This window comes from Notamacropus eugenii, chromosome 6 (assembly GCF_028372415.1).
Source record: "Notamacropus eugenii isolate mMacEug1 chromosome 6, mMacEug1.pri_v2, whole genome shotgun sequence".
Lineage (NCBI taxonomy): Eukaryota > Metazoa > Chordata > Mammalia > Diprotodontia > Macropodidae > Notamacropus > Notamacropus eugenii.
The window spans coordinates 55,595,819-55,620,212 of record NC_092877.1 but is presented as its reverse complement, the minus strand read 5'-3'; the positions used below and the strand labels follow the sequence as shown (position 1 = coordinate 55,620,212).

The window sequence follows — 24,394 nt, the reverse complement described above, 5'->3', positions numbered from 1 at the left end:
GCCAAACTGACCTCTTGGGAGTTGAGTTGTCTTCTCTGTAAAAGAAGGCATTTGGATCCAGGGAACTCAAAGCTCACTTTCAGCTCTGAATATCTTTTCCTTCTACTTTAAAGGTTTATGATTCTCTCCTCTCGCTCCCTTCCAATCAAGACATTCTGAGATCTGTCTCTTAGAGAGATTCGTAGAGGCTCCCCCTCCCCCCAGTTTCTAACTCATTTAAAAGACTGAAGACAATGAAAGGAATGGGAGGAATGTTTATCTGTTTTCTCTTCTCCCTCTTTCAGACCTATTTTTTTTTTAAATACTACCCTCACCCCCACCCTTTTCCATTCTAAGAAGCTAGGGCGGCCGAGCTGCCAACTGTAATCTGATTCTCAGTGCTAAGATCCCATAAAGTGCGAGCATCCGTCCGCCGGGCCCACTCTCCCTGGGCTTCTGGCCCCTGGCGCAGCGCGGTGCGGGAGGAAAGGAGGGCAGGCCGGCAGAGGGTGGGGGAGGGGGGAGCAGAAGGGAGGGGAGGACGGGCTGGGCTAGGCTGCGGGGCTCCAAGAGTCTGCGAGGGGAGCGCACTGCAGCCACTGCCACATCACAGCTTTCAGTTGAGGCCGCAGCGGACAAAGGGCGCCCCCCCATGTGGCCATCATTCCCGCTCCCGCTCCTGCTGCTCGGCTCTCTGACTGGGCTGACCGCGGCTGGTCCCCGCTGTAAGCCCGATCAGGACACTATCGGTAAGAGAAGGGCCACTGCCACGTCCTTTGGTCCCAAGGGAGATGGGAGCCCCGAGGGGAGAAGGCAGCCACACATCAAGGAGCAGGAAAATAAGGTCCCTTAGCTCCATTAGGGATTTTTGCGGGGCTCAATCCGGGGAAAGGGGGATGTCTTTGGGGTGTAGTTTAAAAAGAGACTGGACAGAGGCATGCTGAGCTGAGAAGTTAGGGGATGGGAAGTAAGGTTGAGGCTGTACAGAACGCTCCCCAGCTCTGGGAAGTTAGGTAGAGGTCATTTCATTGGGGTACCACTTCTGCTGGTTACATCAAGGCCATCTGTATAGCCACGTGGTGGGACAAGGGTGGGCTACGTCCCGTTAAGGGATGACTTCTAGCCAAGTATGGCTGGGACGCTGCCCCTACTGGCTAGGTCCGGGCCATATGTCTTGTGTATGTGTTTGGAAGGAGGCGGATGGGTGCTGGGAAATCGTTCCTGCTTGCCTTTCCAGGAACACTGGTCAGCCTGGTATTCAGTCCTGGTGAACTTTGGATCCACTAGGCAAAGTGTAGATACCTAAAGTTTCCAGATTTAGCCTGAGGTAGGGATTAGTGGGAGAACAGGGTTTTTTGGTGATGATTTGTGGGGTCCTGCAGTGCTTTCCAAGGATTGGATATGAAACTGACAACCATTTTGGGGGTTGACAGGGGCAGAAAGTATGGGAAGGAATCCCTGCCCCCACGTTCTACTTAGATCTCTATGTTGCCTACCCAGGCAAATGCTGGGGATTTATGTTATCAAGAATTAAACAAAGAAAGGTGCAGTGTAATAGAAGAAAATGCACTTAATTGGGATCCAGAAGACCTAGATTCTTCTTTCTCTACCACAAACTCTACCCTGTCTGTGAACTCAAGTTTCCTCCCTATAAGATCAAAAATTCATGTTCCTTCCGTGTAAAATGGAATACGAACAAGGATAAGGTGGTTGGACAAGATAATGTCTAATTAGGTACCCCTGCCCCAAATAGTCTGTTTTTTAAATTTCCCTCCCAGCTCTACAATATTAGGTTCCAAGTCTCCTGCCATCTCTGATTTTCCGGGTTCCCTCCTAACCATGACATTCTAAATTCTAATGCGTCTTTCAGCTTTGACATTCTAGGTTCTAACATCCTTCCCAGCTCTTACATTCTATGTTCTAAGATTCCTGGAAACTTTGACTTTCTATAAGTTCTTCCTGTTTCTTCCTTCAGTGATTCCTTCAGGGAGCTGTGATCTTATTAATATGGCTAATAATTCCATTGGTGCGGAATGTCACCCTCCCTCCTCCATTCACTCACACTATGGCATTCTCTTTCATATACCTCTCTAAGTCATCCATAGTGGAGTCCAAACAGTATTCTTGGGAGGGGACTTCTAATTCTCTTGACATTGTATGGAGACCAATGGAGCTTAGGAACTATTCATCAGTTATCACTTGTTTTTGCCCCAAAGAAGGCCCCCTTTTTTTTGTCCACAATATCCCTGATGAAATTCTTTACTTCATTTTTTTTTGTTTCATGTAAAAATATAGAAAGTAAAGATTCTACATTCTGATGTTAGTCTATGTTCTGATATCTCTTCCAACTCTAGTATTCCATGAGTATGAATAATAAGTATAAAATGTTATAGGTTGTCATAGAAATACCATATTTGGATGTAATTATAGTGACCACATTGTCTAAGGGCTCTTGCGGTCCATTCCTCACAGAGATAACCTCATGAAAGGTCCTCAAGAAACATATGCTTACTGATTGCCACATTTATTGACATTGACCATTAATTCTTCCAGGAGACTACCATCTTATTTGGTCCAGTAGATTATGCTGTGTAGTGATCATTTATTGGCTAGATAATCTGCTTTCAGGATGAAAAGAGTTAACTTCCCAATAGGGAGTGACCAATTCTGGGAAATCTTGGCTCTCTGTCAAAGTTGTTTATAATGTGAAAACACTACAGAACAATTTTTTTCAATTAATATAAAATTCAGCATATGAACTAACAATAGCAATTTGGATTAGATTGTTTCTAAAGTTTCTTTCGGCTCTGAAAACTATATAATTATATGATAATCTACCTGATCATCTGGGAGGAGAAATAGGATTGAGAGGTGAACAATATCAGGAGACACTGTCTCCTTAGAGCTGCCTGAAAATGGAATGGACTATGAGGCAGTAATCTCTCTATCACTGGAGACTTTCAAGAGGAAGCAAGATTTTGATCTTAAGAAAAAAGAACTAACATAACTATGAACAAGGAAGAATGTTCCAGAAGAAAAGCAACCATATCATATCCAAGACTCAGTAAAAACACAGGGTATTCACCTAGGAAAGAGGAGACTTGGGAGCTTGCAGGGGGGTGGGGGGGAGGGGGAGGGAAGGCACGAAAAATGGAAGAAAGAATTAGACATAAAGGCATTATAGTGAAGAGCAACGATCCAGGAATAGGGAAATCTGAATTCTGGTTTCAGGTCTGTCTCTTGCTAACCTATGCAAATCCCTTTACTTCTCAGGATTTTGGTTTTCCCATACATACATAAAATCATGGAGCTGAACTACATTATCTCTAAGCCTTGGCGGAGGTGGGGGTGGGGGTGGAGGTGGGAATCTATGATTTAATGACATTCTATTTGGTCAGAAATGAGACAACTCAGATCAATGAATGTGTATTAAGAGACTGAATGATACAAAGGAAGGAATTTTGCTATTGGTGGGGGGAGATAGGTTTGAGTCCTAGCTCATCCTCACTGGGCAAGTCACTTGGGTCTCAGTTACCTGATCTGTAAAAGAAAGGTACTGGACTAAATATTCTCTAAGGTTCCCTCCAGCTGTCAATGCATGCATGATTCAATGGTGCTGCGTTAGTTACAGGCAGGCACGTTTCAGTTTTATGTAACTATCCGATTAGAGCTGTCCAACAAGGCAATGGCTGTCAGTAAGCTCCTTGTGACTGGAGTTGCTCAAGAGGAGACTAGATAAACATTTGCTAGGAATGCTTTAGAGAGAGGATTCCAGCAATTTGGAAGAGATGATCCAATGTCCTTTCCAACTCTGAAAGTTTCTGGGATTCAGAGTTTCTATAATTTTCGATATTTCAGATGAAATGTGGACCCTTAACTGCTAACAGCAGCGCCATCTGGTGTTCAGAGTGAAGCATTTCAAAAAGTCACCGAATCACAATGCCAAAGCTGAACTTCAGAGATTGTCTTTATCAGGGTTTCTTCACCATTTTTTTTTGTTGTTGTTGCATGTGTTATGGACCTCTTTGGCAGCCTGGTGAAGTCTACAGGTTCCTTCTCAGAAGATTGTTGTTAAATAGAGGAAAGAAATGTCCCAACTAAGTTCATGTACCCTCTTCAATCTATCCACTTGCCCCTTGGGGTCCAGGGAACCTCGTTTAGAAACCACTGGTCTAAATCTCCTTAACATATGTCATAAAATCATAGACTTTCAGAGGCATAATAAGACTCAGAGGGCTCATAGTATAACTCCAACCCAAAGTATAAATCTCTTCTACCAGATCTCCAAAATAATCCATTCAACCCCTGGAGAGTTTTCATCAGCAGGTAGTTCTTTCATGGTTGAACCTCTCTGTAACTTGTACCTCTTTTTATTCTACTTTTGTCCTTTGGGACCAAGCAAAGTAACATTGTAACCCTTCAAACATTTGTGTCCTCAAATTCTCCTCTTCAGCCTAAGCCTCCCCAATTCTTTTAACCATGTCTTGTATGATTTGTTTTCAAAGCACTTTACTTGTCAATGACCTTCTCAAAATTAAATGTGGCATCCAGAGATGAATGTAGTATTATATATTTATATTATTTAACCAGGATGGAGAACAGCAGGAATGGCTAATTCCATATTTTGAACCCCATGTCTATATTGATGCAACCTTAGCCTAAGGGGCAGCTAGGTGGAACTGTAGGTAGAGCACTGGATGTGGAGTCAGGAAGACTTTTCTTCCTGAATTCAAATTTGGTCTCAGATACTTACTAGGTATGTGATCCTGGGCAAATGATTTAACCTTTTTGCCTCAGTTTCCTCATCTGTAAAATGAGGAGAAAATGACAAATTACTCCAGTATCTTTGCAAAAAAAAACCCAAATTAAATCAAGAAGAGTTGGACATGACTGAAAAATGACTGTACAACAACATAAGTTAGCTAAAAGATTGAGTGATTCAGAGAAATGAATGTTAACTCTGGAGTAAGAGATAATGGACTTGAATCTCAACTCTGCTAGTTTATGATACTGGAAGAGCTGCTTTTCAGCTGTTGGCATGAGTTTCCTTTTCTGTGGAAGGAGGGAACTCTTTTTCAGCTCTAAATTTCATGATCCTAATCTTATTTCTTATATTTAGATGCCTTGTGCTGGTGAAATATGTGGATTGCTTTAATGCTTTGATCCAACTCAAGACAAAAGACCAGTAAATATTAATCTTGATTCTCAGAGACTAAACTGAAGAGGAGCACATGACTTTGTCCTCAGTGAATAGTTTACATTTCTTTCAGAGAATTATTTCACAGTTGAAAAAACTGTCTCGGAAGAAGCTCCTCGACTCCAAATTTTGGGCTCATTCACTGTCCTCTACTCAGAGAAGCAACAAGACTTGCCTCAGTCACACAAGTAATAAAAAAATAGGATTTAGAGTTGGAAAGGAAGGAGACCCTCTAGACATGTGGGGATTTAAAACTAGGTTTTCTGACTTTAAATCAATATAACTCTGGAAAGTTGGAGCTGGATGGAACATTAGAACAGAATCTCAGAACTGACCCATGGGCCCATCTTAATCAGTCCTGGGAGTCTAGAACATAGGAAGTGGTATTCTTGTTGCTCTCTAGCCTGTTCAGACAGGGCTCCAGATATGGCATGCTATGGTCATTTATGGATGTCCCATTTTAGGAAGGGTGTTGACAAGCAGAAGCATATCCAGAGGAAACTGAGCATCATGATGAAAGGACTTGAGATAGGCTATACAAAAATGGTTGAAAGAAGTTGGAATATTTTCCTAAAGGAGAGAATATTTGGATCATTTTTGACCAAGAGTCCCCATGACAATATCTTCAATAGGTGATTTTCCAGCCTCTGTGAAAGACTTCCAGTGAAAGAGAACCCACCTTCAAGCCTGCTTCTTCTACTTTTGGACAACTCCTATTGCTAGACAGTTTTCCTTTGTATTAGATCCAGATCTTCCTTTTTGAAACTGCCAGAGATGGAAGAGGTTCAAGGGCACAGAACAGAAAATGGTAGAATTGGAAGGGACCTCACTCAGAACATAGAGCATCAGATTCTGTATGACATCAGAGTTGGAAAGGACCTTAGAATATGGGATGTCAGATTTCTTAGAACTTCAAAGCTGAAAGTAACCTTAGAATATGTAATGTCAGATTCCTGAAAACATTAGAGCTAGAAAGGACCTCCAAACATGGGAATATCAGATGCCTTAGAAAAGTAGGACTGGAAGAGACATTAAAACATGAAATATCAGATATCTTAGAACATCAGAGCTGGAAGAAACATTAATTAGAAGATGTAATGTTAGAGTGCTTAGAAAATCAGAGCTGGAAGAAACTTCAGAACATAGAACATCAGATTCCTTAGAACATTAGGAACATTTGCACTTGTGTGGTCCAAGTCTCTCCTTTGACAGAATTCTTCTCCCATTTTGCTTCTTTGAGAGTGCTAAAGTTGGAAGCACGGGAGCCACACACATTGTTGTTGTCCTTGTACATTCTTTTTCTGGTTCTTCTAAAGTATTGATTTTTGTTCTATTTTGTTCAAGTTCCAAATTAGACCATTGTAAGCATGTGTCTGGCACTGTTTAATGTCCTAAGTGTCGGTGACTCATAAGCTAAAATAAGCTGATTTACCCAATAAATTCACACTTAACATATGCCCATGAGAACATTTATGCCAAATGGGTGGGAGCTGTGGAAATTGCCACCCCTCGTTTGATTCACTGGATAATAACATGACAAATGCAGAAACAAAAATAATACCCGATAATCCCCGACCTTTCCACGACCCTTTGATGGTGTTTTATATGTGTTACCTCACTTGATCCTCCCATTACATCATGGTAAGATCATATTTTGTCATTTTCCAAATGACTTCTTAATAACAGAGACTCCAGGCGCAAGAGGAGGGGAATGACTTGTCCACAGACATGCTGCTAGTTGGAGTCTAGAACTGGAACCCTGGTCTCCTGATTTTAAATACAGTTTGCTTTTCATTGCCCGAGTATGTCTTCTTCCCTTTCCCATCAATGCATTATTGATGCATTCATTGAATTGAATTAGAAAATGAAGTTATTCAAAAACACTGAGGTTATTCATATTTAGACAAGAAAATAAAATTATTTAATAATTCTGAGTTTAGCTGTATTTGGACATATTGTCAGTTTTTAAAAGTTTCATTTATATAAAGTCAAATAAGTAACTTGAGATCTTTCAAACTATAAGATGCTAAACTTAATTCAATTTAACAACCTGTTAAGTGCCCACTATGCATAAGGCACAGTGCTAGAGGCTGAGGATACAAAGGAAAAAAATAAAGTAATATCTGCCCTCAGGGAACCTACATTCTGTTGGGGGGTAGCTTGAACACAAGCAAATAAATATGAAGTTTACAAAAGTAGTTTCACAGAGAAAGTATTAATAGCTGGGAGACCAAGGAAGGCATCACATAGAAGGTGGTGCTTGAACTGGGCTTTGAAAGTAGTTAGGAATTCTGATAAGCAGAGGAGAGGAGAAAATGCATTCTGGACATGGGGGACCATGTGGACAAAGGCCTGGAGATGGGAAATTGAATGTCATATAAAGGGAATGGCTAGCTGACAATTTGACAGAAATGAAGTTTGTGGCAAGGGGAATGGAATGAAATAACACTGAAGAAAGGTATTCATGTTGGCCTCATTCATCACAGTATTGCTTGTCACTGGTACATTCTTATACTGAGTTTAAATTCTAACTCCCCTATGTACTCTATCTACTATTGGGTAAGTCCCATTCCATCTCTGGGCCTCAGGTTTTTTTTAATCTCTTAAATTAGGGACTTTGACTAAAAAATCTCTAAGATTTCTTCAAGTCCTAAATCATACATTTTTTTAGATTTATTTTTCAAAATTGTCAAAATCTGTGGCTTCTACCAGACCTCCCTTTTCCAGTGTATGTCTCTCCCTCTGAGAAAGCCATCACTTATAACATATAATGACCAAGAGGGAAAAAAAGAACAGTTCAGGAAAACTAACCAGTGCATCAAACAAAGCTGATATTACATGCAGAGTTTCATCTCTATACTACCCTGTCCTCCACAAAAGGAGAGAGATTCATTCTCATATCTCTTCTGGTAGGCTAATCTTGGGTCCTTTGATTTCACAGTATTTGATTTTTTGAATTGTTTTGTCATTGTTCTTTGCATTTCCATTATTATGGTCATTGCTTAGGTTGGTTTTTTCTGGTTGTGCTTGCTTTTCTCTGTATCACTTTGTATAGGTTTTTCCATGTTTCTCTGCATTATAATCATCATCTCTTACCATGCAGTAAGCAATCAACAAGCAAGTTTTTATTAAGAACTTTATTAAGAATACCAAGCATGAGCAGCTAGGTGGTGCAATGGACAAGAGTGCTGAGCCTGAAGTTAGGAAGACTTGCCTTCTTGAGTTCAAATCTGACCTCAGATACTTCCTAGCTATTTGACTCTGGGCAATTCACATAACCATTTTTGCCTCAGTTTCCTCATCTGTAAAGTGACCTGGAGAAGGAAACGACAAACCACTCCAGTATCTTTGCTAAAAAAACCCCAAGTGGGGTCATGAAGAGTTGGACACAACTGAAAACAACTGAACAACATATGCCAAGCATAATGCTAAGCACTGAGGACTCAAATATAATCAATGAACAATCTCTGCTCTCTTACATACTACAATTTGTTCAGACATGTTTCCAGTTGATGAGTATCTGCCTTGTTTCCAGTTTTTTGTTACTGTAGAAAGTAGTGTTATTAATACTTTGTTATGTATGAAGCCTCCTGAAGTTCCTGTTCACTAATTGGTAATTATATGATTGATTGATTCCCATGACTTCACACTGAATCAGGAGCAAAACCAAGACTAGAGTCAAAGTTCCCAACCTATTTCTTTTCCTTTGTGTGTTTAGTAATATTTGTTGAATGCATGAATCAATTTAAAAGAATGTTGAATGAATCATTAATATCCTTGTTTCCTCTGTTTTCAGGAGAATGCCACAGTCCTCCAACTGCAGGAAATGGTACAGTATGCATACATGTGTGTGTGTGTTTGTGTGTGAATAGATCTTAGGTTTTAGAGCGCTGAAAGACCTAGAGATCTTGACCAACACCCTTATATTATAGAGGGGAAGCTGGGGTGTAGAGAAGTGAAGGGAGTTGGGCAAGGCCACAGGAATAATTCTATAAAGAGGAAAGGCAGGATCTGAACTCCAGAAAATATTTGGGGACAATTGCAATGATCCAAATGGAGATGTGGGTGTATAGGGATTAATAATGATACTAGAGAGGAGAGGATAAACACAAGAAATGTTATATGATCATAATTCCCAGAACTTGATAACTGATGGCTAAGACAGGTGAAGGGACAGAAAATTTACCTTCATAATCTACAGTTGTGAACTTGAGAGAGTGGGTGAGTGGCAGTATCCCAGACTGAAGGGCTGCCAGAGATCTGTGAGCCTTTCTCCCTGAATCTCAGAATGAATTCATTTAGCTTATCTGACCAATTTCTCCCCTCATTCCTGCTTTGTTGATGGAACGAATAGCAAGAGTCATGTTAAGCTAACTGATATGGCTATTTCCAGAGGCACTACATTTATTTTGTCTATATATATAATTTCTCTTTCTTCTTTCTCTGCCTCCTTTCTTTCTTTCTTTTTTCTTCCCTTCCTTCCATCCTTCCTTCCTCCCTTCCTTCCCTTCCTTCCTCCCTTCCTTCCCTTCCTTCCTCCCTTCCTTCCCTTCCTTCCTCCCTTCCTTCCCTTCCCTTCCTTCCTCCCTTCCTTCCCTTCCTTCCTCCCTTCCTTCCCTTTCTTTCTTCTTTCTTTCTTTCTTTCTTCTTTCTTTCTTTCTTTCTTTCTTTCTTTCTTTCTTTCTTTCTTTCTTTCTTTCTTTCTTTCTTTCTTTCTTTCTTCCTTTCTTTCTTCCTTCCTTCCTTTCTTCCTTCCTTCCTTTCTCTCTCTCTTTCTTTCTTTCTTTCTTTCTTTCTTTCTTTCTTTCTTTCTTTCTTTCTTTCTTTCTTTCTTTCTTTCTTTCTTCTTCTTTCTTTCTTTCTTCCCTCCCACCCTCCCTCCTTCCTTCCCTCTCTTCCTCCTTTCTTTCATTTTCTTTCTTTCTCTTATATGCTTGCTTTATCTTTTTTCTCCCTTTCCTCCTTCCTTCCTTCCTTCCTTCCTTCCTTCCTTCCTTCCTTCCTTCCTTCCTTCCTTCCTTCCTTCCTGTCTTTCTCTCTATCTCTCTCTCTCTTTTTGTCTGTTTGTCTCTCTAACAAGAGACATTGTGGTACAATAGATATTGGGATACCAGGAAGATCTAGGTTCAAGCCCCACCTCTGACACATATTGACTATGTGACCTTGGACAAATTGCTTAATATCTCTGGTAATTCTGTAACACTATACATTTCAGAGAAGGTGCCAACCTGATCTGATAGTTTCCCAAGGAGGAGTTTCCTATACCAGTGAAATCCCAAGTCTTTTTCCTATTCAATATCATTAATAGCATCTCTATCTCTCTCAGTCTCCAACTATCTATGTTTCTTCTCCCACACACACACTTCAGGAGATATTTAGATATTCAGAGCTTCCAGACCATAGGAGAACTGGAGGTTGCGCAGGATGTACTGAGTCAGACCTTCAAACATCCTCAGTCTGCTCATTCTGTTTACTACACAGTCCTGTTATTTTCTAAAGAGAGATGATTAGTAGCTATGCCCAGTAATCAAATCTAATTCCCTTCTTAGTCTGGAGAGAAAACAAGCAAACAAACCATTGCTCTTTCCCCCTGATGTTAATCTTGTAACTATATAAAGAGGCTCTTGGTTTTTCCTAATTTAGAATGCCAGAGAAGGTGATGTGATTCAGGAAATTTATCACCATATTTGATCTTAGCTTTTGAAAGAATTAAAAGCAAATGGATTTTCAAATGAAGAAAATATCTTGCTCCTCTGTCATCATTTGACAAAAGGCAGCTCAGTTTAATGAACTTGCAAGAAATACATTGGAGGTTATTGGACACATGGTGTGTGTGGGTAGATGTACTGCTTGGATGATCTGCCAGAAAGAGCTTACTCCATCGAGACTGGGGATTGTTTGGTCCAATATTCATCTTACTTATGAAGAGATTGTGGTCCAGAGAGGGGAAATAACCATCATAAGCTCTCACTGGCTTCTGTCTCCATTATGTTCAATAGCCTCCTAAATGAATCTTCCTCCCTTACTTCCCCTCTCCCATTTCTACTATAAACATTTTTCATACCACTACTAGAATCATCTTCCTCATGCATAGATCTGTCACTGTTATATTTCAGATCCTCAACTGGGTTCCTTATTATTTTCAGTGACTTAAACTTTTTTGCTTGGCATTCAAGTTTCCATGACTGTCTCAATCTGGCACTAGCTTACCTTGTTAACCTAATATAATACTATTCCCTTCTCACTTTGGATTCCAGTCAAGATGGACCATTCTCAGTTCCCTAAATCTGTCCCATGTTTTTTTTTTTCTGGCTAGATGTCTTTGCTTGTGCTATATCTATGTAGGGGATGTCCTTCCTCCATCACTGTGAGATTCCTACCAATCTTTTAAAGCTTTGTTCAAATGTAACCTCCTTCAGGAAAGCTTGCTTGATTCCACCAGATATTCACAATCCTTCCTTCTCTGATTTCATATAAAACCTGTTACCAGCTCTCTGATAGTCTTATGCAATATAACATGAGACTATCATGTGACATATATAGGTCTACATTGTATCTGACATGATTAGGCTGTATAAGTTATAGTTGTCAATGCTGTGTGTTGTCTCCCTATTAAACTGTAAACTCCCTAAGAGCAGAGACCATGTTCTATCTAACTTTGCACTTCTCCTGGCATTTAGTAGTGCTCTGCATATTTGGGAGTTGTTGCTCAGTCATGTCTGACTCTTCATGATCCCATTTGGGATTTTCTTGGCAAAGATACTGGAATGGTTTGCCATTTCTTTCTCCAGCTAATTTTACAGATGAGGAAACTGAGGTGGACAAGGTGAAATGACTTGCCCAGGGTCACACAGCTAGTAAGTATCTGAGGTCAGATTTGGACCCAGGAAAATAAGTCTTCCTGACACCAGTCCCAGCACTCTGTCCACTATGACACCTATCTGTGATCTGTATATAGCTGGTGTTTAATAAATATTTGTTGAATCAAATTGAATTGCCAAACATTGATGAACGAGATAATAATAAAACAAAAGGTGAATTCCTGCTTTAATCTGGTGTTTTTAAAAATCTATAAATTAAATATGACTTTTTTTAATTTAAAATTTTGACCAGATCTTGATTTTTTGGTTCTTTTGACTGTCTAGACTTAAGAAAACGATGGAGAAATGTTAATGCAGATTTAACTTAAAAGTATGTTGTATATATTTTTTCCCCAGAGACCTAGTTGTTAAATATTTACCAGCATACCACTACTTTCCTCCTTGATATTCCTTATTCTAAGGCTCTTTCTAGCTCTAACATTCTGTGATGTTATAAAGATTATTCTTCTATGTGCTGATCACATTTTGTTGTTTCTGCAGCCAAATGTGTGGACCTCGATCTTCTCTCTTGCAATGACCTATCCTACAACAAGACTTCCTATCCCAACCTGCTGGATCAGAAGTCCCGGGAGGTGGTGGAGTTCAGCTCTGAGTACATCCTCTTGAGTGTGATTCACAACTTGCTCCAAGGAGAATGTAACCCGGACCTGCGGTTCCTGGGCTGCTCCATCCTGGCTCCTCGATGTGATGGAGGCCAAGTCATGAGGCCCTGTCGGCATGTCTGTGAAAGCCTGAGGAAAAGTTGCCAACCTGCTTTTGATGGGATCGACATGGCCTGGCCCTACTTTCTGGACTGTGATCGCTTCTTTGTCAGTGAAGAGGAAGGATGCTATAACCCCTTAGAAAAACTGAGAGGTGAATACATAGACTCAGAGTCATGAAATCACTTTAATTCATACTATGTGTCTAGGACGTTGCAATGTATCAAATGGGAAAAGTAGATCCAGAGCTCTCTTCTGCCCCTGACTTAATGGGTGGCCAAGAGAAAGTCACTTCTGAAAAAGGAATCATTGGAAAAGATCAGGGTTCTTAACTTGGGTTCCATGACCCATCAGATCTCTGGAGAGATTTCAGGAGGTCCATAAGCTTGGATGGTTAAAAAATTACATCTTTACTTCAACATAATTGAAGGGTTTTTTTGTAATCCTGTGCATTGTATTTTATACATTTAAAAACTTACTCTGAAAAAGTGGTCTGTGGGCTTTCCTAGACTGCCAAAGGTGCCAATGATAAGAAAAGAAACTAAGAGCCCCTTCACCTAGGTCCTTCTTGATTCTAAATCCCATAAGGCTATGTATGACTAGGGTGTTTCCAAGTTTCCTTTAAATTCTAAAATGCTATGATCCCCAAGCATCCACTTTATTCATTCTTCTTAGACATCAACCAAAATAAATGTTTTGATCCATTTTTTTTGTGTTTGTATTTAGAGAGGAAATTAAGCAAAAATGGACTTGTTTTGGACAGACTGTTCTATATCTCCCCCCACACACACACATGTCACACACACATGCACACACACACAAATGATTTAATTCAGTGTCTCTTGGCTCTGTATAAATTTTGGATGTTGGACCAGGTTATGGCAGTATAGCAGGTAGCTGTATAAAATATGGTGTTAGACTTGAACCAAGCTCTGCATCTATGCATTAACCCATACTATATTTATTGAGGACAATATTTATTTAATACCAAGTACTGCTTCCGCATAGAACCAAGTATGTTATTGTAGTACCAAGTTCTGCATTTATTAATGGCAGCTAGGCAGCTCAGTGAATGGGGTGCTCGATCTGGAGTCAGGAAGACTCATCTTCCTGACTTCAAATTTGGCCTCAGACACTTACTAGTTGTGTGACCCCTGGGCAAGTCAAGTAAGTTAGCCCTGTTTGCTTCAGTTTCCCCATCTGTAAAATAGGCATTACAATAACACCTAACTTGAAGGGTTACTATGGGGGGGGGAAGTGATAATATTTATAAAGTGCTTGGAATACCTTCATAAATTATCTAGTTTTTATTATCAAAATGAGTCTGTATATAGGGCCAAGCACTATATTAGCATAGTGTGAAATATGTAGCGCCGAGTGATTCATTTACCTAGTATTCACTACTATGTAGTGCATAATCTATCTACTACACAAGTTTGAGGCAAGGAAAGAGTTTTTGTAACCCTTAAGGCATCGTAGACATATTTTTTCATTGTTCTCTTCCTTTTGTCCTTATGTCACCTTAATCCATATTTTCCTATTCATCTCATCATTTCTGTTTAGGAAGACTTTTTTCAGTGCACTGGGGATAGAGGGTGGAGAGCATAAAAGAGGTCAATAGGATTGTCTGAATCCTGTCAGTATTATCAGATAAGGACCACCTGTCTAGAGGGTGGGGAAGCAATTGTTTGTACCAATGTCATGGATTCATAAAATACTAGAGACTCTAAGACGTAAACATCTTAGAGATTTTTTAAAGTTGACTGTTTTAGAGTTCAGGAAACTGGCAAACAGAGGTTAAACAACTCATCCAAGGCCACGCACATAAGTGTCTGAGACTGGATTTGAATTCAGGTCTTCCTAACTTGAGACCTATCCGTCATGTCACTTAGCTGCATCTAAGAGCATAGAACACACAGTGTCAGAGTAGAAAAATGATCTTTAAAAAATAGAAGCTGGAAGGGACCTTAGAATGGGGAATATCAGAGACAGAGGGACATGAGAATGGAGAATGTTAGTGATAGAAGGGACCTGAGAACAGGGAATGTCAGACAGTTGTAGAACACAGAGCACCAGACAAGGACTTTTTATCCTAACCCCCTCATTTTTCAGAAACGAGAACCGAGTCTCAGAAAGCAGAGGTTGACTTGCCTAAGCTCACACAGGATGTAACAATCCTTCTTTTTTCACAGGAAGCCTAGATGAGAATGAAGAGCTGCCCTCCAATATGCCCTCCACATTCATCCAGTTCACACACCACTCGTACCCACAGATGGTGAGAGTGCTCAAGAAGACAGCTTCCCGATGCTCTCACATTGCCAAGACCTATAGTATTGGCCGCAGCTTTGACGGGAAGGATCTTCTTGTAATTGAATTTTCAAATCGACCGGGTCAACATGAATTACGTAAGCAGGAGAGCATTTTTTTTTTTGTGGATAAGCAAGTTCTGTTATGGAAGGGACTTGAAAATGTTGCATGTCTTAATGGAAAGGGAGGTTCAAATAATTATAATGATGGCTCACACGCTTTGTAAGATATGTAATGTAACTTCATCAAAGCAACTTTACAGGGAGGTAGAGATTAATACCTTTATTACTCATACTTTATGGATGAAGACATTTGGTTACTATGAGTTAAGGGGCCATCTTGTGGGACCATGACTATTAGGTGGGAAAGCCATTCACAAGTTACTTCAAATCCATTGCTCTTTCCACACATCATATCATCCCTTAAATAGCCATAGAATCATAGATAGTTCAAAGGGACATCAAAGATCATTTAATTCAAGCCCTTCATGTTACAGAAGAAGAAAATGAGACCTGAGAAAGTTAAATGACTTCACCGTTCATTTAAGATGTGACAAAGCCAGGATTTGAACTCGGTTGCTCTGACTCAGATTCTTACCTTCTTTTTCCTGAACCACACTGTCTATGTCAGTACTCAGGACTTTATTCTTATAATGTGATTACAGGGCTACTGCCCCACGTTAAAACACTTCTGAATTGAAGCACCTTATTAAGACCTCTAAAGTACCAAGTAAAATGAAGGTTTGATACTTGTGCCTGATGGGATGACTGTTGCTCCCTGATATGGTCGTTGTGGTATGTTATGGTAGAAAGAGCCCAAACTCATCATGGGGAGGCCTGTATTTGAGTCCCATTTCCACTGTGTACCAGCTCCTAAGGATGGATCACCACTTGGTAATGATATTATAGAGGGTCTTTTTTTTAAAAAAAAAGTTTTATTTCCTTAAATTGGTTAACATCTACTTCATTTCCCTCTTCCCTTCCCTCATTGAGAAAAGAAGAAAAACAAAACCCCTGCTGTAAAGGTGTAGAACAAGCAAAATAGATGGTTCCATTTGCCATGCCATGTTTATGCAGGTATGTGTGTGTGTGTGTACGTACACACACACACAAAGAAGAGTCAGAGTGAAGATTAAGATATATATATATTTTATATCATATTATATGTATATATACATGATATGATATGATGTGATATCATGTGATATATCCTATAAGATATAATATATATGCATATTATATATATATATATATATATATATATATATATATATATATATATATATATATGTCTTAATCTTCACTCTGAATTCATTACTTCTCCATAAGGAAGTGAGCTATCTGTTTCATAGTGAGTCCTGGCTGATCACTGAATTAATGAGAGTTCCTAAATCTTTCAAAGGTTGTTTCTTTGCTTTTGTCTTTACAATGTTATAGCTCTTGTATACCATTTTGCTCACGTCACTGTCAGTCAGTTCATAGAAACCTTCCTTCTTCTCTCTGAAGTCATTCCCTTTATCATTTCTTACAGAGAAATAGTTGTCCATCACATTCCTACATCAGCCATTCCTGACTAGTGGGCACTCCCCCTCAGTTTCCCATTCTTTGCCAACACAAAAACAGTTGCTATAAATATTTTTGTACAAATCAATCCTTTTCCTTTTTCTTTGATACTCTTAGGAGTAGAGACTCACTGAATCAAAGAGTGTGCAGTTTAATAACTTTTGGGGCGTAGTTCCGAGTTGCTTTCCAGAATGGCTAGACCAGTTTACAGCTCTAACAACAGTGCATTGATGTACCTATTTCACTGAAGCCCTGGGGGAGGGGATGGTTTTCATGTAGGAGTTGGCATAGATCATCTCTGAGATGCCTTATAGCTGAGATTCTACGGAGTACTTTGTGAGCTGCTTATATACAAAAGGGGATTACTTAAGATAAGGTGTTGTTATATATTGTTATTATTTTAGCTTTTCTTAGCCTAAATCATTCAGTTTGGATTACTGATCATATTCCATGGGTATCCGCCACATCTCTACTTCATGTTAAGTAGACATTGCTTTAAAAACCTAATTGTAATCAATAAGTAGCAAGAAATTGCATTTTCTGAAGTCATTCTATTTGCTTAATCATAGTATAGTGGATAGAGTACTAGACCAGGAGTCAAGGTGGCCTGGGTTTGAATCTTTCCTCAGATCCTTACTGTGTATTTCTAGGCAAGTTACTTAACATCTTTGTACCTCAGTTTCTTCCTGCATAAAATGGAAACATTACTAACACCTCTTCATAGGTTGTAAGGATGAAATAGGATAATGTATGTGCAATTCTTCACAAGCCTTAAAGTGACAAAATTTCAGCTGGTATGGTGAGATTCTATTTCTTCCTAGTTTCAATGAGTTTTTCAGGAATAATTGACATGGAGAGTAAAAGTGAGTAGATCACCATCACGCAAACAGTCATTCATTGATAAATCAGGTAGATTGGAGTTTCCAAGATCTGACACAAGCAAGGAGTATTTACTTAGTTATGTAATTTACTTATTCTCACTGATGTTGCTTGACTGCTGAGGTTTTATAGGGGAAAAATGTGAAATTATGTTGTGAATATATAAATTCTTTTTTTCTTTTTCTTTTTTTTACTATTTTGCCTTTTGCTCAGCATGGATCTCAGATAGGTGAGTTTCATGTTTGGTTCAGATGCTTTTGCCTGGTCAGATTTCTTTAGCTTTCCCTGGCTGGGTCTTGTTACAGCAAGGTAAGAGATGATGGATAAATGTTTTGCATATTATTTTTAAAGTTTTAAATCCATTTCAAGTTGTCCTCTTAAATTATGAATGTATTGCAGAGAAAGATTCATTTTTTATTTCTACTCCATTCTTGTTGATAGTGGCTTATGAAACTTTCAGCAGATATTCACCAGATGCTAACTTGACTTCAGCGGATATCAAACAGCCCTACAGTCAGTTCCCCAGAGTTAAAGTAGTTGCCCCAGCCTTGATCTTGGGCAAGTTCTGTAGATGCCCAGGGTCTCAATTTTCACATTTGCCAAGTGGGGCTAATTTAAGGTCCTCCTTCATAGGATCACAGATTTAGAACTAGACTTGACATTAAAGGGCATCTAGCTGTTTGACTAAGAGTGAGCCCCATAACTTCCCTTGGGCTGAGTTTCTGCTTTTGTAAAATGAGTAGATTGGCCTTGAAGACCTTGCTGGCTCTTTTCCATGGCTAAGTATACTATCCCATGAATTTCCCATCACTGGATGCATTCCAGTAAAGGCTGAAATTCCAGTGTCTCTGATAGATATCTCAACAGACACAACAGTGCTAAATGATCACCAATCACTTTTAGTGACTCCGTGGCCAAGCAACTGCATTTCCGACTTTCCAAATGATGCCCCCCTCAATGTCTCTTTCCACAGTTGAACCAGAATTTAAGTACATTGGCAATATACATGGAAATGAAGTGACTGGAAAGGAGATGCTCATCTACCTTGCTCAGTATCTGTGCTCAGAGTATCTGCTGGGCAATCCACGAATCCAGACCCTGATTAACACCACCCGGATTCACCTGCTACCTTCCATGAACCCTGATGGCTATGATGTGGCAGCAGCAGAGGTGAAAACTTAGACTATTATTCCTTAGGACATAAGCGTAGATAGAGCTTTAGGCCTAGTATCATTCCGTGGAATTAGCACTGGATTAGGGGGTTGGAGGTCCTGCCATTTATTAGCTGAGTGTCCTCAGGCAAATCATTCAGTTTTTCTGAGTTTCTAACTTTCCTTGAGGTTAGGGTGGCTCAGTGGATAGAGCACTGGGCTTGGAATCAGGAAAACTCATGTTCATGGGCTCAAATCTGGCCTCAGGCACTTAAAAAGCTGTGTGACCCTGGGCAAGTCATTTAACCCTGTCTGCCTAAGTTTCCTCATCTGTAAAATGTACTGGAGCAGGAAATGGCAAACTACTCCAGTATCTTTGCCAAAAAAAACCCAATAGGGATATAAGGAGTTTTTCACAATTGAGAATTACTAGGTAACAACAACAACGATGAAGTTTCCTCATCTGTAACTGATTGAATCACTATAAATCATCTATATTATACCATCTATAAACGATTGAATCATTGGACAATGGTTCAAATCAATAAGCCTTTATGAAGTGTTTACTGTGTGCCTGGCAACCGTGCTAAACACTTAGAATACAAAGGAAAATAAAGGCCCTCACAGAACTTATGCTGTAATGGAGGGAGACAATCCTCAACGAAGGAATTGGAAGAGTTTCACTTTGTGAATTTGTAAATAGTCCTACATGAAGGATTCTTATTATAATTGTACAAGACAGTAGGTTTTATAACTGGAAAGGACCATAGAGGTTGTTCACAAACTCTCATTTGATAAATAAGAAAATTAAGGCCTGTAATAGTGAAAGGACTTGGCCAAGGTCAGACAGGTAGTAAGTAGCCAAGCTGTGCTTCCTGCTGCCCCTTTAGATGCCTGTCTGATGCTCCTTTCCTGCCTCAAAATTCTGTGATTCTAAAGGAGTTCTTTGGGAAGGTCATGATGAAATGCCATTTGCATCAATGTCTTTAATTTCCTTCTGCATCTTTGACTTTAGGTAGGCATATGTTTCTGGGGCTATGAAGCATAGGATCTAGATTTGGAATGGAAAGTAACCTTAGAGGATACTGAGTTCGAACCTCTCATTTTACAGGAGCCAGGTGGCACCACAATGCACAGAGCACTAGACCTGAAATAATGGACACCTGAATTCAAATCCTTCCTCAGACTTTCACTAGTCATGTGATCTTGGGAAAATCATTTAACTTCTGTCTACCTCAGTTTCCTGATCTGTAAAATAAGGATAATATTTCCTATTTCTATATCTCATGGTTGTTGTGACAATAAAATGAGATAATATTTGTAAAATGTTTTGCCAACCTTAAACCATCATATAAACGCTAATTGTAAGCTACTATTATTATCATTTATCATCATCATTATTACAGATGAGGAAACACGGCACAGAGAAGTCTCAGGTTCTCATTACTAGCAGTTTCTGAGGCAGGACTCAAACTCAGGTTTTTCTGACTCCAAGTCCTGAATTCTATCCACTATGAATAAACCAAACTTTTTGATATGTTGGAAAGTCCATAAGATATGAGAGGATCTTCTGTTGGATTTTGAGACTTTATTTAGTGAAGCTAATTTCTAGGAGAGAGGGGAAAGAATGGTCAATCTCAGTAACAGAGAACAAACCAAGAGGTCTTGGATCAGAACAGGAAATGTTTCTACCTTGGAGAGGTCATCTTTCTTCAAGAACGTGGGATTGTAATCTGGCCTTGCAGGATAGATAGGAAGGTATGAACGGGGGCAGATTGGATGAGGTAAATAAGGTGCTGAAGCTTTCCAGGAATAAGGAATGATGTGAACCAAGACATGGAGACTGGAAACTCCATGTTTATAGCATCTTATGAATTTCAATGTATTTTTCATAGATTAGGCAAGTATAGGCAGCTAAGTGGTTGGGTGGATAGAGTGCTAGTGTATTTTTTGGGGCAGGTCAAGGGATGTGTTAAAGTATGAAGTTTGTAAATGAGAGCAGTGAAAGATTCCCTTGGGAAGGTATGTTGGAGCACAGTTATAAAGGGCTTTTAATGCCTTAGGCTAAGGAGTAAGAACTGGGTAATAGGGAGCTTGTGAAGTGTGGTGAACCAGAGTGGCAGAAACAAAGAGGTATACTAAGATTATTTTGAGTGAATCAGAGTGAGAGAGAAATGGATTACAGAATCAAAAGCTTAAAAATGAAAAGAACTTTACAGGAGAATGAAATCTCATAATTTCATAGATGAAGTAAGTGAAGCTAGGAGTGGTTAATAACCTATCCATGGATCTACAGTCAGAACATAAGCTGTGAACTAAACCAAGTCTTTCTGACTCCAAGAGTAGAGCTCTAGCCACTAGGCCACATAATTTCATAGAGGCTTGAAGCCTGTTTTAAAGGTTATTACAGTTGTTCAGGTAAGAGTTGGTAAGGCCTGGGCTTGCATAATGTCAGTAGAAATAGCAAATGGGAGATTAAGGTAGCAGATTACCTTCTTGGAACAACCTGGGGGTCAGACTATCCAAAGATGGAGGCTTCCTACAGGACTGGCCTGAAAAAGATTGCTTGGGAATGGAAGGGATGATTCAGTCCTGAGCTGCTGGCCTGGTTTGGCCTTAAGGGGCCTGTCTTGTACGCAGCATGATAGAGAGTCTGCCCTCACTTGCTTCCTGTGGCAATTGAGAAGACCAGTACATTTTTCTGAAGAGTAGGCCTATGGGTTCACCCCTTGAGCTCTGACCAAATCCTACTAAAAGTAATTATGGCCCATACAGCTCTCTATCCCTCCGTTTGTGAGTGTCTGAAGCTTTTATCCTCTTATGTCCCACTGGGCGGGTAAGCTTTCAATTGACAGCGCCAGAGCACATTAGGGAGGGCAGCACATTAGGAGGGAGAGGCCCCTGTCTGATGTAGACTCTGCATCCTTGGCTTCATTATATACTCTATTAAACAAAGAGGACAAAGAGCCAGTTCATTGGTGCTTGCCAATGAGCCTTAGAATCATGGCATATTGGAACTAGATGGGTCTTGGCATGTAGATCATAGAATGTCGGAAGTGGAAGGAACTTTAGAATACAGAATGCTTTAGAAATTGAAGATTGTTAGAACATGGAGTATAATAAGAACTAGCATATTTATAGCACTTTATGATTTGCAAACTGTTTTGCATAAATTAGGCAAGTACATAGGCCACTGGGTGTTTCGGTGGATAGAGTCAGGAAGATCTGAGTTCACATTCTGCCTAAGATATTGACTAGCTCTGTGACCTTCAGCAAGTCACTTAATTTCTTTTTGCCTCAGTTTCTTCAACTATAAAATGGGGATAATTATAGGGCCTGCCTCCAGGGTTGTTGTGAGGAGAAGATGAAATTATACTTGTAAATTGCTTAGCACAGTGGCTGGCACATAGTAGGGGTTGTACAATTGCTAGCTATTATTTTGTCTCCTTTGATCCTTATAACAGCACTGTGAAGTAGGTGCTGTTGTTAACTTCATTTTATGGATGGGGAAACTGAGACTGAGAGAGCTTATGACAAGTCATGTGGGTCTTCCTGATTCCAGGTCCAGCACTCTATCTACAATGCCACTGGGCTGCCTAAAATAGAGCATTAATTATAGAAGGAGCTTTAGAATATAGAACCGTAGAGCAAAGAGTGTAGCATGTAAGAAACAGACGAGATTTTAAAACATAAAATGATAAAGATGGAAGAGTCTTTAGAATCTGCAACACAAAATGGCGGAGATGAAAGGCATCTTAGAACATTGAACATAAGATGTCGTACCTGAAAAGGACAGAATCATTGTGTCAGAGCTAGAAGAAATCTGAGATATTATCAAGTACAACCCCGAGCTAAGTAGAAATACCCTCTCTAGTATCTCTGAGAAGTGGTGTTTGATTGAATAGCCTTTGATTTAGTATATGTCCTGGTGACATAGAACTCTCAACCTAATGAAGTAGTCAGTTCCATTGTTGGATAACCTTACTAGTAAGGTTATGTTAAGATGAAATCTTCTTCCATTTCAGAGGTAGAAGGGACTTTCAGAGACAGAATACAGACTATTAGAAATGGAAGACTACTAGGACATAAAATATATTAAAAATAATAAGTAGCATATTTTTAGCCCTTTCTGCCCATTGCTCCTAATTCTGCTCTTTAGGGCTCATCAGAACATGCCAAACTCCTTACCATGATGACACCTTGAATATTTGAAGATAGCTTTCATCCCTACCCCCTTAAATTTTCTGTTCTCCAGACTAATACTATTAGCTCCTTCAACTTATCATGGCATATCATGGTTCCCAGTCCTCTTACTTTCTTGACTGTCCCACTCCATACTAACCCTAGTCTGTAGTGTCCTTTCTAAAATGTGATGACCAGTACTAAATACAGTATTTACTTTAGCTTTGGCCTGACCAGGATAAGACAATCAACATCTGGACTTAAAAAAAATTATTTGTTTACCATTCATTTGTAATCTGTCCCTCCTACTTCCTTCTTTCCATCTCCCCAATGAATTACCAGCTCTCCAGTGAAACCTTAATCATGAAACCTTAATCATAAATCTATCTATCTATCTATCTATCTATCTATCTATCTATCTATCTATCTATCTATCTGTCTGTCTGTCTGTCTGTCTGTCTGTCTGTCTGTCTGTCTATCTGTCTATCTCTATAACTCTATTTATACCCATTCCAGCAAAAAGAAATTTTAATACTGGTCATGCTTGAAAATGTCTCTCTCTGCATTTTAAGCTTATTGCCTTTCTGGCTGGAGTTGAGTGGCATGCTTTATTTTCAGTTTTTTGGACTGCTGTTGCATTACCAAAATTGTTCAGCTGCTTTTTTTCTCTTTAATGTTTTTGTCTTTCCATAAATTGATTTATTGCTTCTGCTCATTTTTCTCTCCATCAGTTCATAAAATTCTTTCTAGTTTCCACTGAAACTCTCCATTTCATCATTTCTGATAGCGCAACAATATGACCGTGCATTCATATACCACAATTTGCTTAGCAACACCTGGACTTTATGCATTTATTTAAACCAAAATGAATGATAAAACTGGCATGGTAGAGCTGGCTTAGAAATTATCTAGTTAAAATATTTCAATTTGCACAAGAAAGATAAGGTCTAAAGAAAAGAAGAGCCTTGTCTGAAGTCAGACAAGGATGTGGTGATAGGAGCTAGGATTAGAACCCAACACTTAGCACAGTGTTCACTTGTGCATAATAGATGCTTATTAAGTATTGATTAATTGATCAATTTCCTGACTCCCAGTCCACTACTCTTACCCCTTCACCACACTGCCTCATCCTTTCCATACTTACCTTGTCTGAGAGTGGAGAAGTAGCTGATATATTGATCTGACTTAAACACTCCCTGATTTTAGGGTGCAGGATATAATGGATGGACAAGTGGCCGGCAAAACTCTCAGCATCTGGACCTCAACCGCAACTTCCCTGACCTGACTTCAGAATATTACCGGCTAGCAAGCACCCGAGGAGTTCGAACTGATCATATTCCCATTCCACAGTACTACTGGTGGGGTAAGGTATGAATTACACATCTTTTAACAACTCCATCTCTATCAATTGTTTTCTTTTAAACTCCAAGTGGGAAATAGGCATATGTACTCATATGACTTCAGACAGTCTAATCCAATCCAATCCAATTCAATCCAACCCAATCACGACTACATTTACTAAGTGCCTACTGTGTATTGAAGCCTAGACTTAGTT

General features: G+C 39.6%; 1 protein-coding gene across 1 annotated transcript in view; it reads left to right on the top strand.

Annotated features, from left to right (window-relative positions):
• Nucleotides 1-514: 514 nt before the first annotated feature.
• The window catches only part of CPZ (carboxypeptidase Z), a 53,823-nt gene continuing 29,943 nt past the window's right edge, over nucleotides 515-24,394 (top strand). Inside the window, exons 1-6 of the mRNA XM_072620120.1 lie at nucleotides 515-728; nucleotides 8,973-9,005; nucleotides 12,538-12,912; nucleotides 14,951-15,163; nucleotides 18,480-18,676; nucleotides 24,046-24,207. Of these exons, the coding sequence (XP_072476221.1) occupies nucleotides 632-728; nucleotides 8,973-9,005; nucleotides 12,538-12,912; nucleotides 14,951-15,163; nucleotides 18,480-18,676; nucleotides 24,046-24,207 (1,077 nt within the window). The 5' untranslated portion in view covers nucleotides 515-631. The remainder of the gene's footprint in view (nucleotides 729-8,972; nucleotides 9,006-12,537; nucleotides 12,913-14,950; nucleotides 15,164-18,479; nucleotides 18,677-24,045; nucleotides 24,208-24,394) is intronic.